This window comes from Coregonus lavaretus (genome assembly GCF_964263955.1).
Source record: "Coregonus lavaretus genome assembly, chromosome: 1".
Classification (NCBI taxonomy): domain Eukaryota; kingdom Metazoa; phylum Chordata; class Actinopteri; order Salmoniformes; family Salmonidae; genus Coregonus; species Coregonus lavaretus.
Window position 1 is genome coordinate 65137126 of NC_139988.1, and position 14075 is coordinate 65151200.

Genomic DNA, 14075 nt, shown 5'->3' on the forward strand with positions numbered 1-14075 from the left:
CAGTAGATTTGCGATGACACAAACATTATATTAAGTAGGACATTCATACAAGACTTAAAATCCAATTATAATCCAAAAGTAGTGCGAAATGCACTAAAGGCGGATTCTTGTAGAGAAACAGAATTCCTTTGCCTGCATGTATCATTGTAGCAGAACTGTATCCCTCTCGATGGATTGGACATTATGCGGGATTTCAAGCAGAAGATGACTCAAGAGGAGCTGAATGGCAGTTTGATCTGACAACACTCCTTCCACAGCTGTACAAGTGTTCCCTGAACTTACTGTATGTTTCTTTCGAATGGTAATTTCATCATGACCACCTCGCTCATCATTTGCTGATCACCAGTTCTCGTAGCTACAGATTGTTACACCAGATAATGTGATTTAACCAAAGATTTTTGGTATCCTTTACTGGGAGTTACAGGATAGGTACTGTTCGGAGTATCACAGAATTTTCAACCAACCTTAGCTTTGCAATGCTGTCTTAGTCCTCGATTCTTGGAAACAGGAGTCTCATAAAGTGTCCAGTTGCAGGGGGTCAGTTTGAACAATGTGTACGTCGCCATCTTATCTATTTCAAGTCTTCTCTCATTGATCGAGACAGGTGTCTGTCATCATGACATGCGGCACTTTGGGGTGGACACTCACCTGTCTCGATCAGAGAAGACTTGAAATAGATAAGATGGCGGCGTACACTATTGGATTATTTCATGGAGCAAAAAAGTATTTATTTTAATAACGGAGCATTTTAAAAATTCTAATGGAACCCCTGCAACTGGACACTGACATTTTGAGACTCCTGTTTCCACGAATCGAGGATGAAGACAGCATCGCCAAGCTAAGGTTGGCAAAAAATTATCTGTGCTACACCAAACAGTACCTATCCTGTAACTCCCAGTAATGGATACCAACAATCTTTGGTTAAATCACATTATCTGTTGTAACAATCTGTAGCTCTCTGCAATTTACTACACCTGAGACACACTGAACTGTACTACACTGTTCATACTGTATTTTTTTATATGTTTCTTTTACCATATAACATTATTGTTGAATACCCAGTTCTCTTTTTGAGTTAGCATTAAATATTGTACACTCCCGTGTATTTTAGATTTGGACAAATAAACATGATTTGGATAGATCTGAACGTCTAACATCTGTTTGATGCTACAGAGCCCTGTAAAGCTTACATAAATATTTTCTGTGAATCCATAAAGGCAGACACATTTCGAGGATTGATCGAAAATATTCATATTTATGGTCCATTATCCGACTTTGGTACACTGGCAATGATGTTTGGCATGGTGGGCTGTGGAAGCTAGTGCTTGTGGTGAATGATCTTGTCCCATCTGCGGTGTACAGCCAGCTAGATAAGACTGACAGAAGTTGTGTAAGGCTCGTAGACCTTAACCACCAACTGTTTGCACCTCTTGCTGAAGATTTGCTGGTACTGCACGTCTCCTGGAAAGACATGGTTGTGGTGTTAACATTTTACCCTTTTTGTGGAAGAGACGTAGGGCAACACGTAGGGCAACATGCCTTTGTTGGTAAAGGTGTCAACCGATTGGGACCTAAGTGTTTAGAGACAGACTAGTGTATTGGTTAGGGACAATGAGGGACATTGGGAGCTGCTTTTGAGAGGGAAGATCAGTCAACAAAGGGAATGGGCTGGGGGGCTGCAGAAGGTGTGAAATGTCTTAGTAAGGCAGTTTTTACACATTATGTATTGTTGTGTTTCGGAGACTGAGGAGAAATTGCACCTTTCAATCGTTCTCATACGCAACAATACATTTACTGTTTCTAAGCACAACCAAAACCCCTTCTTCATCTCAAAGACCTATCTGTAAACCTCCCCCCAGCCCACTGACTTAAGACAGATCATGCTTGTCAACAGTAGGCTTTGACAGGGGATTTTTGTAGACGTGTCTTTGTATTGTGTTTTTAGAATCTGCAGAGAGAAGAGTAAGGTGGTTGTGTCATTACTGTTGTAGTCTTGATTTTATACCTTTCAGTGTCCCTTGCTCATTTTTGTCACACAATCTTGTTGTGCTCCATAACCGCAAGGTGTGTCCCCTCCCTCATGCTCGTGTACCCAAAATGCCGCCGCTTAGGGGTATTTTTCAGCAGTGCCTGTGAATTGGACTCCAGATAACCTGAGTTTTACAAAGAGAAAAGACAAAAAGAGAAAGGGGTAGACTAAATTGATTACATGGTCTGGAAGTGCCATGCTTACTGTAGATTGAGCTATTTTAGCCGTCAGCTTGTAAATCCTTTTGCCAACTTACCATCACCTTGTGCAGAGCTAGGGGTTGGAAACATGCTGGTGGAATCAGATTATGTACCACCTACAACAAAACACACAACAATACACAATTTAACCACCCCACTAAATGTATTGATAGCTATCAGACTGGCTATCTTAGCACACCTAACATGGACATTTCAATATTGTCAGCTTGCTGTTAGCTAGTTAGAGTCACTAAATTGGCAGCAAGATTGCTAGCCAGCTGAGAACCAACCATAGACAATTTATACACATACATCATTACTACCAACACACCGAGCGTGAGTGAGCTATTTCGACAATTCTATGTTTAGTAACGGAGTGTTTTCCAGACAAGGGTGGAATAGACGGCTACCAGATTGAGTCTAGCATGACTACCATGGCATAGGCAAAATTGATTGACACTGTGTATCCAAAAGATAGCTAGCTAGCTATATGATTTAGTGGAGGGCTTTCAGAGTTCAATACAGGACTGTAACATTAGCTAGCTAATTTACCTTGTCCAGCTAACGTTACGTTACCTCTAATCGAGAATATTCCATTTTGTTGTGAAGGGAGAAAACGATGGTATCGCATCACTTCTCAGCTGTCGTCTAAATGGATTCCCCATCATTCAGCCTGAAAATCCCTTTGAAATCTTTGGTCACCGTAAGCATCACTCTTGATAGTCGCAAACCACTGGCAGCATTGGGGTAAATCTCTGGTAGGTAGAACTTTTTTTGTGCTTGTTTGTAATTAGCACAGCCAGGCACAGAACACCACACAGGCATTATGATAAACATTAGTAAAAAAAACTAATATTTTCAAAAAGAGAAGTTCTGAGATTACTGTGTGTTGGTCGTTCTAAGTAAACAATGCCATCAACCTAGTTTGTGGCCACGTCCCATCTAACTTTTGGTGCGGTATCTGCATTCGCTATGAATGCTGGACGAATACACAGGAAGTCAAAACTTCCACATTCTACCAGTGAAATTAAAATGCGCTCATTCTAGCTTGTGGTTTGGATAATGTTGATGTTTATGACAAAAACGTAATGTTTATAATATAGTAATGACTATATGTCATGGCAGAGCCAGGGTGGAATTCCCCTTTTAAAAAAGTGATCCTTCTTAGATAAAACTATACTAAATATATTCACGTCACCAAATAACTGATTAAAACACTGTTTTGCAATGAAGGTCTACAGTAGCCTCAACAGCACCCTCTAGGGTAGCACCATCGTGTAGCCGGAGGACAGCTATTTTCCATCCTGCTCCGGGTACATTGACTGCTCCGGGTACATTGACTGCTCCGGGTACATTGACTTCGATACAAAACCTAGGAGGCTCATGGTTCTCATCCCCTTCCAAAGACTTACACAGTAATTACAACAACTTCCGAAGGATGTCCTCCAACCTATCAGAGTTCTTGCAGTATTAACTGACATGTTGTCAATCCAATCAAAGGATCAGAGAATGAATCTAGTACTGAAAGCATAAGCTACAGCTAGCTAGCACTGCAGTGAATAAAGTGTGGTGTGTAGTTGACTCAAAGAGAGAGAAAGACAAAGTTAAACAGTTTTTAACAAATGTATTTCTTCAAAAATTAAGGAGAAGCAGCACAGAGAGAGAGAGAGAGAGCTAGCAATATTTCATTGTATTTGCTTTCTTCTTCTTAGTTTACCTTTCACTTACTTAGCTAATGCAGCTAAATTAGCCTACTCAACAACCTGACTCAAACAGAGAGGAATAATATTTAAGTTAGTTAGCTGGCTAAGGCTATTCAACACAGCAAACTCTTCCAAGTCAAGGTAAGCTTTCGGTTTCATTAATTTACTGCACCTGGGCTCGCCAGTGTAACTGCTGTCCACTGTACATATGGATTGGATTGTGGGTTTACTAGCGTGTTAGTTCTAGTTTGTTGACTATAATGTTAATATGGTGACAACGATGCAGGCTGTGTAGCGATTAGCTGTTATGGTATCAAGATTTGGTTGGGAGAGGTTTTTGCGCCTTGTCACAAACAGCTGTTGTGTTGTGCACTGACGTCCACAAGCAAAGGGAAAAGGTGAGAGGAGGAGAGCGCATAGATGCGAGAAGGAATTATATAATGAGCAAAGTGATGATGCTGTATGTGGTTGCTATGAAAGGCTCCCGAGTGGCGCAGCGGTCTAAGGCACTGCATCTCAGTGCTTGAGGCGTCACTACAGACCCCCTGGTTCGATTTCAGGCTGTATCACAACCGGCCGTGATTGGGAGTCCCATAGGGCGGCGCACAATTGGCCCAGCGTCGTCCGGGTTTGGCCGGTGTAGGCCGTCATTGTAAATAAGAATTTGTTCTTAACTGACTTGCCTAGTTAAATAAAGGTAAAAATTCAGATTCAACAGCCACAAAGTCAGATTCCACAGCCACAAAGTCAAAATGTAAGGTTAGGCATAAGGTTAGCAGTGTGGTTAAGGTTAAGGTTTAAAATCAAATTTTAAGAAGATACATTTTAGAAATGGGTGGGGTTTATGACTTTGTGGCTATAGAAGCTAGTGATGACCGTGTGTGCGGGTGATCAGGGGTGTATTCATTCCGCAGATTCTGTTGCAAAACATTTCTTAAGCGGAACGAAACATTGAAGGACATACCTGAATTTGTCCAACAGAAACTCTTGTTTTAGGACTAATGATTACACCCCAGATCAGCTAGCTGCAGGCGGTATTGAATCACTGTCACTGTCTGTCACCTTGATTACTCCAATTTGTCTCTCGACCTGTGCACCTACGTTATAAACTTTCATTTGTAGGCTAGGATGTAGCAACCTCATGATGGGTATAGGGCAAATTTGAGTATCACGTAGTAGACCAAACCTATTGATGTTACATTGAGCTGGGTGAATGGAATATGAATGACAGTCATCCAATATGCTGTAATAGAAATAAGGCCATGCTCATAACAAAAATAAATATCTTAAAAGTCTTAAACCACACTGACTGCCACTGCCTTCAACGTTACTGCAATATAAGTCTTTGCCGGCAGCAAGCCACCTGACTGACTGACATACTGTATCTATAAGGGACTATTTACCAGTTGTGCACTCATTCTTCGAGAGTCGGTTTTTGTTTGTTTGGGGAATGTCTGTAGACACGACAGGTGTCACAGGATGGTTTTACAATTGCCTTTTTGTCCGTCATCTCGCAAACACACTGTCAGCAGCGTCTCTAGTTGCCTACTTGAGCCGACTCCGAGCTGGGGTAGTTCGTTGTTTGAGAGAGCGGTGAATGTGCTGCTTAATAGGCAAATCTGGAAGGCAAATCCGGGGGACGCAGGCGAACAGTTACGGCCGTGGTGGAGGGAAGGAGGGAGGGGGAGAGAGAGGGAGAGGGATATATTGAGGGGGGGAGAACAAGTTAGAGAGATAATTTGTATTGAACTGAGAAAGAGATAAGGAGAGCAAGGGAAATAGAGGAATAGATCGAGAGGGCGTTAGAGACTACTCAACCACTGTCTAGCATTCAGTCAGTCAGACTGCTCAACCACTGTTTAGCATTCAGTCAGTCAGACTGCTCAACCACTGTCTAGCATTCAGTCAGTCAGACTGCTCAACCACTGTCTAGCATTCAGTCAGTCAGACTGCTCTAACGCTCAAACAGCCCAAGCCTATAAGAAGGCTGTGACACTTCGGTGCTCTGCATCCACAGTTCCACACACCACCCACTGGGCAAAGAATTGTTGAATCAATGTTGTTTCCACGTCATTTCAACAACAAAAATTATATGTGATAACGTTAGATAAACGTGGAAAACTGATTGGATTTGAAAAAAGTAATCAACCTAAGGGATTTTTTTTCACCCAACATTTAACCTTAATCCAATGACATGGTGAAATGTTTTGTTGATTTCATGTTGAATTCACGTTAGTTGACAACTCAAGCAAATGTAAATCAAAACTAGACGTTGAACTGACGTCTGTGCCCAGTGGGCAGTGAAGTTTACATTAGATTCTAATAGGATTCTCTCTCACTCGGAGCGACAGAGGGACATAGAGCCACCGCTGGGGATGTTGGATCACTGTCTGGCTCCATATGTCATCGTCACATCGCCATGGTTACAATGGGGTCTTACACTGAACATTGAATTGTAGCCTATACTGTACATAGAGACAGTATTTGGGTCGTTCCACCAATTCGATGCCTTTTGAGAAGTGTAACTTAGTCAAAAAACGTTTGATTTCACCTAATTTTAACATTGTCGTAAAGAGCACATGTTCAACTTAATAAAAAAACAGTTTTCCCATTTCAAAAAATAAAAAAATAAAAAGACTATAGTAAGTGCCTATTAAGTGCCAAATAAAGTAACAGGGTTGACCTTAACAGGGTTGAAAACTTCATCTTAAATCAGCTATAAATCCCCTCGTGACAGAATGGAAGCTTGTTGTGTGCAACAGGGAGTGGCAATTGAATGTAAGTTTAATAAAAAAATTGAAATTGTTAAAACATTTCTAGCCTGTCTATCTATGGATAACAGGGTTGACGTGTTATGCTTGACCCGCTCAGTTTTCCACCACAAAACACCATAAAATGGCCAAAAATAGTAAAACCAGCTCACCTGCTTTTACACTATGATTTGACTATTACATTTTAGTCATTTAGCAGACGCTCTTATCCAGAGCGACTTACAGTTAGTGAGGGCATACATACATTCTTTTTTTTCTTTTTCATACTGGCCCCCGGTGGGAATCGAACCCACAACCCTGGCATTGCAAACGCCATGCTTTACCAACTGAGGTAGAGGCCGGCTACGACAGAGCCTGGATTCGAACCAGGATCTCTAGTGGCACAGCTAGCACTGTGATGCAGTGCCTTAGACCACTGCGCCACTCGGGAGGTAAGATATTAGATGTTCAATGTTTCTTTTGAAAAAATATTTACATAGTTTTACCATATTAAAACGAGAGTTCAGTTCACGTAACAGGGTTGATCTTAAAATGCGGGACAGATGAATGAATCACTAATCACATGACATAAATAATAATCTTCAGAAATTACTTTGTCAAAGCAACAAAATAACTAGGGTTTTACAATGATGGTGAAAACTTGGGAGAAATGTTGGGGTTAAGTGGGTTTAAATCTTCCTAGAAGTCGCAGCGAGTGCACGGTAGCATGTCTTTATTCATATAAAAAATCTGATTTATTGAATTCTCCATGTGGTTTATATTAAAGGGCACTTCATTTAATATAAAAGGCTTTTAACATTCCATATTGGTGCACAATTTCTACTTAGAATATCAAAAGGGACGCAAACTGCACTCTTTTCGTGGAACAACCCATTTGCTTAACCTTCTACTGTAAAAGGGGCTGCATGGTCAATCCGACATCTGCATTGGTCGTGCAGCATTTACAGTGATACAGCCTCTGCAGAAGTCAGGGCATTCATTATGCTCTTCGCGGAGCAGCGCAGAGCTGTTGTGAAGGAAGTTGTCAAGGAAGTGAGTTTGTGTTTATACAGGACCTCCCTCCCTCACCTAACGTCAACAAATCATGACAATGCGGAGCTATACGGAGCCCTCCGCATATACATTTTTTTGAGCAAATGGCGATGCGGTACAGAGCTCAGTTTGGCCTCTGCGTGCCTCCGGAGGCTACGCAATTGCGACACACCATCCATACAGCGCCACCGACAACATTTTCGGATCAAGCATAAATTGGCTCTAAGGGCATTACACCAACCTGGACTCAGGAGTAGATGTAACATAGTAAACGAAAATCCGGGACACTCAAATTAGAACGATATGTTACGTTTGGTATAGTATGTATTAATTTGTGGATGTCCATCATACATTTCGTATGATATGTTAGTTATTAACATTCATATGATGTGTTCCGAATTACAATTCGTATGATATGTTACGAAATGCAATTTGTACAATATGTTACGAATTTGCAATATGTATGATGTGTTACGAATTCCAATTTGTTGTGGCTAACATTAGCTAGGTGGCTAAGTGGCTAATGCTAACGTTTGCTAGGTGGCTAACGTAAGCTAGGCTAGGGGTTAAGGTTAGGAGTTAAGTTAAAGGGTTAAGGTTAGGGTTACCTAACAAGCTAAGTAGTTGCAAAATAGTTAAAAAGTAGTAAGTAGTTGAAAAGTTGCTAATTAGCTAAAATGCTAAAGTTGTCCGTGATGAGATTCGAACACACAACCCTCCTTTCGTTATTCCCTTAAGTAACCTTCTGTCTTATATAAGCATACCAAATGTAACATATCATACTAATTTGAACGTCCCAGATTTTTGTTTATTATGTTATGTCTAGTCTATGAGACCAGCCTGGTTTGACAAGTACCATGAGCAACCATCTTCTGAGAAGGTGAAGAGGTGCTGAAGGATTGGTCCTTGTTGGTAATTAAAACTATTAACAATCAATACATTTAATTGGGAAAATGGAGTCGCGTGAACGTTGCTTGTAAGCGGAGCCTTTTTGCTTAGTCAGGGTAGTGGGGTTCATGACTGTCTGACAGAGGAAGAAAGGAAAAGAGATAGGGAAATAGAGAGAGGGAGGAGGGGTGAGAGAGGAGAAGAGGGAGGGGATGATGCTGAAAGGGAGCTGTTATTGAAGTGATCCAACACCGGGAGGATGACGCGTTGACAAGCCACATCATTGCCATGGTTACAGGTTGCTTGTGTGTCACAGCTTTTTGCATTTCCCTTTTACGAGTGCTCGAAGACGAGACGGAAGGAGATAAAGAGGGGAGAGAGGGGATGAAGAAAGGTTAGAGGGGGAGGTGGACAGGGGAGGAGGGATGGAGAGGGGGGTGGAGAGCACTGGAGTAGGGAAAGAAGGATATAGATGGATGGAGAGATAATGAGGGGAATGGATTAAAGGATGGGCTGGTGAAAAAGGGATGATGAAAAAGGGGAGGGCTAAGGGCCTAAGGGGGGTGACACCAGTACCTAGGAATGGAAAGGGTTAACGAAAAGAAAGAAAGCGAGAAAGGGTGAAGAAAAATATGGTGGGAGCAAGTGGAAGAGGATGGATGAAGATAGGGGGATGAAATAGTGCAGATGAGAAGGAGGCTGCAGGGGAATGACCGCACTTTTAACCCCCAGGACCTCAATTCCCGTCAACAGAGCAACCAGCCACTGAGGCTGACCCCATTGCAGAACTCACTTAACTGAGCAGCCAGCACTACAGTGGGGAGGGGGAGAAGACCCTGACCTGGGAACAGACCTCAACCATAAATAAAAACAAGGAAGCTTTTTGCATGTCCCCGGTGCAAGTCCTACATCCTCACAACAGTTTCCCGTGTATTACACAGCAAATCTAGGTACTTTGAGTAATTATTTGTGCAGTACCTATCTACGTAGTAGTAGGAGTGGAGTACTGTAGTAGCATGAGTGTAGTAATTTAGCATTGTAGTAGTAGGAGTGCAGTGCAGCAATATACACTGAGTGTACAAAACATTAAGAACACCTCCATAATATTGCCCTCAGAACAGCCTCAATTCGAAAGCATTCCACATGGATGCTGGCCCATGTTGACTCCAATGCTTCCCACAGTTGTGTCAAGTTGGTGGTGGACCATTCTTGATACACACGGGAAACTGTTGAGCGTGAAAGACCCAGCAGCGTTGCAGTTCTTGACACACTTAAACCGGTGCGCCTGGCACCTACTACCATACCCTGTTCAAAGGCACTTAAATATTTTGTCTTGCCCATTCACCCTCTGAATGGCACACATACACAATCCATGTCTCAATTGTCTCAAGGCTTAAAAATCCTTCTTTAACCTGTCACCTCCCCTTCATCTACACTGATTGAAGTGGATTTAACAGGTGACATCAATAAGGGATCATAGCTTTCACCTGGATTCACCTGGTCAGTCTGTCATGGAAAGAGCAGATGTCCTTAATGTTTTGTACACTCAGTATAGTACTGTAGTAGTACTAGAGTGGTGTAGTAGTGTAGTAGTATACATGTAGCATCTGAGTATTTCAGTAGTATGAGAGTAGTAGAAGTGTTGCAGTAGTACTTGCGTGGCAGTGTATTAGCATAGCGCTAGTGTCTGAGCTAACCAGTGATCCACAGCTGTTCTCTGACTGGGCCACTCTGTAATTATCATACGGCAGCAGCAGCAGCTACTGTGGCACTGACTGCAAGATGGTGGCAGCCAGGCCACCACAACAGCTCTCTCTCTCGAACCCATTACTACATTTTCTTCCATTTACACATCCAGCACAGTCACACAGAAAACGGCAAGAGACATTCCTCAAATGGCGTGCATGAAAAGCACCACACTGATGGTATCAGACCTCTATGAAAGGAAAACATAAGAACCTTATCCACGCTATGGTTGGCATATATACGTCAAAACTGTATAACAGTTTCTCTATGTAGCAGGTGAAAATAACTCTGTAAGGAGGGGAATCGCAGATGAGATATTTATCAACTAATGATCGTATGGCTCAGTGATGGTGGCGCTCTAGCTCCCAGTTTGTTTCCTTATTAAGTGTCATGGCTATATAAATATCTGTGTGTGTGTGTGGGGGGGGGGGGGGGGGGGGAGTTGGACAGGAATAGCCAGAGCTCAGCACTGCTACCTCCTGCAGACAAAGACTAATAAAGTCACTCATGTAGCTAATGTAGCGCCCTCTCGCTCTCTCTCTGTCTCTGCAGTCTCATGTAGCAGCACAATATGAAAGAGGTGCATGCAACTAGCCGTCTAACATAAAGAGTGTTTCTCCACCGAAACCACACACATTAAAGTTACAGTATTCTCTCACTATCACCTGTGTACCTTCGATGAATTGCTGATTCATAAATGATTCACTATGCCTGCTGCTACTTGGGAACTCTGAAAACCACCATCATGACAACCACACATCCTTTTACCACATTGATATTCACACAATATTCCTTGGTGGCTTTTCTCCTTCCCATACATAAACACACACACACACACACAAATATTGAAAAAAGGTCAGGTAAAACATGCGCGCATTCACGCACGCACACACACCTCTAAGTCTGTTGATCAATGTGTTCCTGATGGGCCCCTCGTGACCCTTAGACCCTGTAGCAGATAATCAATGCCTCCCTCTCGGACAGTATGATTGCCCAATCTATCTGTCAATCAGCCAAATCCCCCCCTGGTGCCTCAGAACAGTGGGATGGTCCAGTCAGCTAATAACATGAATGAGGGATGAGGGGGGGACTGATAAGATGCACACTAGCATGCACACACACACACAGCGTTGATAAAAAGATGCATTAAAGTAGGCTTTGACTTAGCTAACAAAATACTAGAACTGAAAATGTTTAAGAATGTTCAAAGATGAATAAATGCCTCAGAGTGCTGAAAGGGTGCTTGAGGCTGTGGCTGTCTGCTGGACCTTGATACTGCAGAGAACAGCATCGCCTCTGGGTTCTTCTTTGGCCAAGAATAACATCTCTGAGTGTCTTTGAGATACTCAAGGACTAGGAAAAAGACTAGACGTCTAGACAGACCTACGGCACACAATAACACAGCTACAACCAGAGCTAGTGCCCAGATGAGTGGCCTACTGATCACAGTAAAATCATCAGGTCAGGACCAACCATCCCCAGGTAAATGACCTCATGACCACAGGTAGATTATCTCATAACCACTGCTACCTACAATCCATTCATACCACTGCTGCACAGGTAAACCAGGAAAACATGCCACTCCCACCTCTGCAAACTGTGACCCATGATCTGACCTCACCTTCAAAGGTCTACTCTTCCATGACCCTACATTGCCTATCCCTCAGTAGCATCAGTCTACTACACCTTCAACCCCAGTGTGCCGACATCACCCTCTTCCCCCAACCCCCTCCCCTAGCAGCAGTTCTCACCCCTGCCTCTTGCCTTACATCCTTAGATAGACAGACAGCGGCTGGCTGCTGGCAGGAGACGGTAACCATAGAAACCCCCAATCGCTGCTTTGCTTGCTTACCTGCTCTTGTATGAGCTGAAACAGGGAGCTTCTATCCATATACTGGCCAGGGAGTTGAGAGGAGCCACAGAGGACAAGGGCATAGGGAGGAGTGAGCGGGCTGCTGGTGGTGGTGGTGGTGAGAGGGAGGTTTGGGTGCCTAAACCGTAGTGTCAGCCCCTCCACTCTACGACGTGGCTACGTCCCCTGCTCAAAGGATGGAGAAGCCCAGCTAGCCTGATTCCTGGTGGCCCCTCGCTCTCCTGCTAGCAGTGTGGCTAACTAGCGGGGTAATCAGCAGCGTCTGTAGTGGTGGCAGGGTACTCTGTGGTGCCAGTGCAGTGTGGAAGGAGGCAGCCCAGCAAAACAATCAAACAGCAGATCCAGCAGCTCTCATTCACTCACTCTACTCCTCCCTACAGCACTGACTGCACTGACTGCTCCCTCTCTCTCTCTCTTTCCTCTCTCCTCACTCACACTGCACTGCCTGCATACCAATGAGGCAGAGGAGGGAGGTGGCTCCTCTCAGCCAATGAGAACCGGAGAAGGAGGGGCCACTGGCTGTAGCTCCTCTCCTCACTGCAAGGAGGGCGTCTTGGAGAGGGAGAGAGGATAAGCTCCACTGTGGCCTCAGATACGGATGCACGTAGGCACATCTGTAACACAGACAGACAGACAGAGAAATTAAACACTTAAGCTACTTATGAACAGACTGAATATATGCATACATCTACATGCAGGCCTATCACATATTGTAACAGACAAACATGTGAATAAACATCACACTCAGACACTAGGACGCACATATTAACACACTAGGATGCACATTCTAATTAGAATGGCGCAGGAGGGAATGGTGGCCGTTTTACGGGCTCCTGACCAATAGTGCTATTTTGTGTCTTTTTTTGCATTGATCTTAAAGTTATTTTGTACATAATGTTTCCGCCATCGTTTCCTATGACCGAAAAGAGATTCTGGACATCAGAACAGCGACCACTAACCTCGATTTAGACGAGGACTTCTACTTCAATGTGTCGGAGGCAAAAGACATATTGATTATCCCAGACTAGGCCCTAATCCCCGACACTCGTAGAAGGCAAAGACGGTGCTATAGAGGCCGGCATTTGGGCGCCATGGTGAGATTACAGCGGCGAATGAATAAATCACCTCTACCCTCTGTTCTATTGGTGAATGTGCAATCACTGGAAAATAAACTGGACAAGCTCCGTTCGAGACTATCCTGTCAACGGGACATTAAGAACTGTAATATTCTATGCTTCTCGAATTCATAGCTGAACAAGGAAATGGATAATATAAATCTAGCTGGTTTTTCTATGCATCGGCAGGACAGAACGGCAGAATCTGGTAAGATCAGGGGTGGCGGTGTGTGTCTCTTTATTAACAACAGCTGGTGCGCGATCTTTAATATTAAGGATTCTGGATTAAGGTATAATATTAAGGATTAAGGTTCTGCTTGCCTGAGTTAGAATACCTCATGATAAGTTATAGACCATACTATTTACCAAGAGAGTTTTCATCTGTATTTTTCGTAGCGGTCTATTTACTACCACAAACCGATGCTGGCACTAAGACTGCACTCGACGAGCGGAATGGAACAAGAAAATGCTCATCCAGAGGCAGCGCTCCTAGTGGCCAGTGATTTTAATGCAGGAAAACTGAAATCCGTTTTACCTCATTTCTACCAGCATGTCACCTATGCAACTAGAGCAGGGGTATTCAATTCTTACCCTATGAGTTCCGGAGCCTGCTGGTTTTCTGTACTACCTGATAATTAATTCTACACACCTGTTGTCCCAGGTCTAAATCAGTCCCTGATTAGAGGGGAACACATTGTGTGAACTAGCTTCGAGGTCC

The 14075-nt window shown here is 43.3% G+C and overlaps 1 protein-coding gene across 1 annotated transcript in view; it reads right to left on the reverse strand.

Moving 5' to 3' along the window:
• The window catches only part of rhbdl1 (rhomboid, veinlet-like 1), a 69060-nt gene extending 56394 nt beyond the window's left edge, over positions 1 to 12666 (reverse strand). Inside the window, exon 1 of the mRNA XM_084176434.1 lies at positions 12222 to 12666. Within this exon, the coding sequence (XP_084032560.1) occupies positions 12222 to 12260 (39 nt within the window). The 5' untranslated portion in view covers positions 12261 to 12666. The remainder of the gene's footprint in view (positions 1 to 12221) is intronic.
• Between the last annotated feature and the right edge of the window lie 1409 nt (positions 12667 to 14075).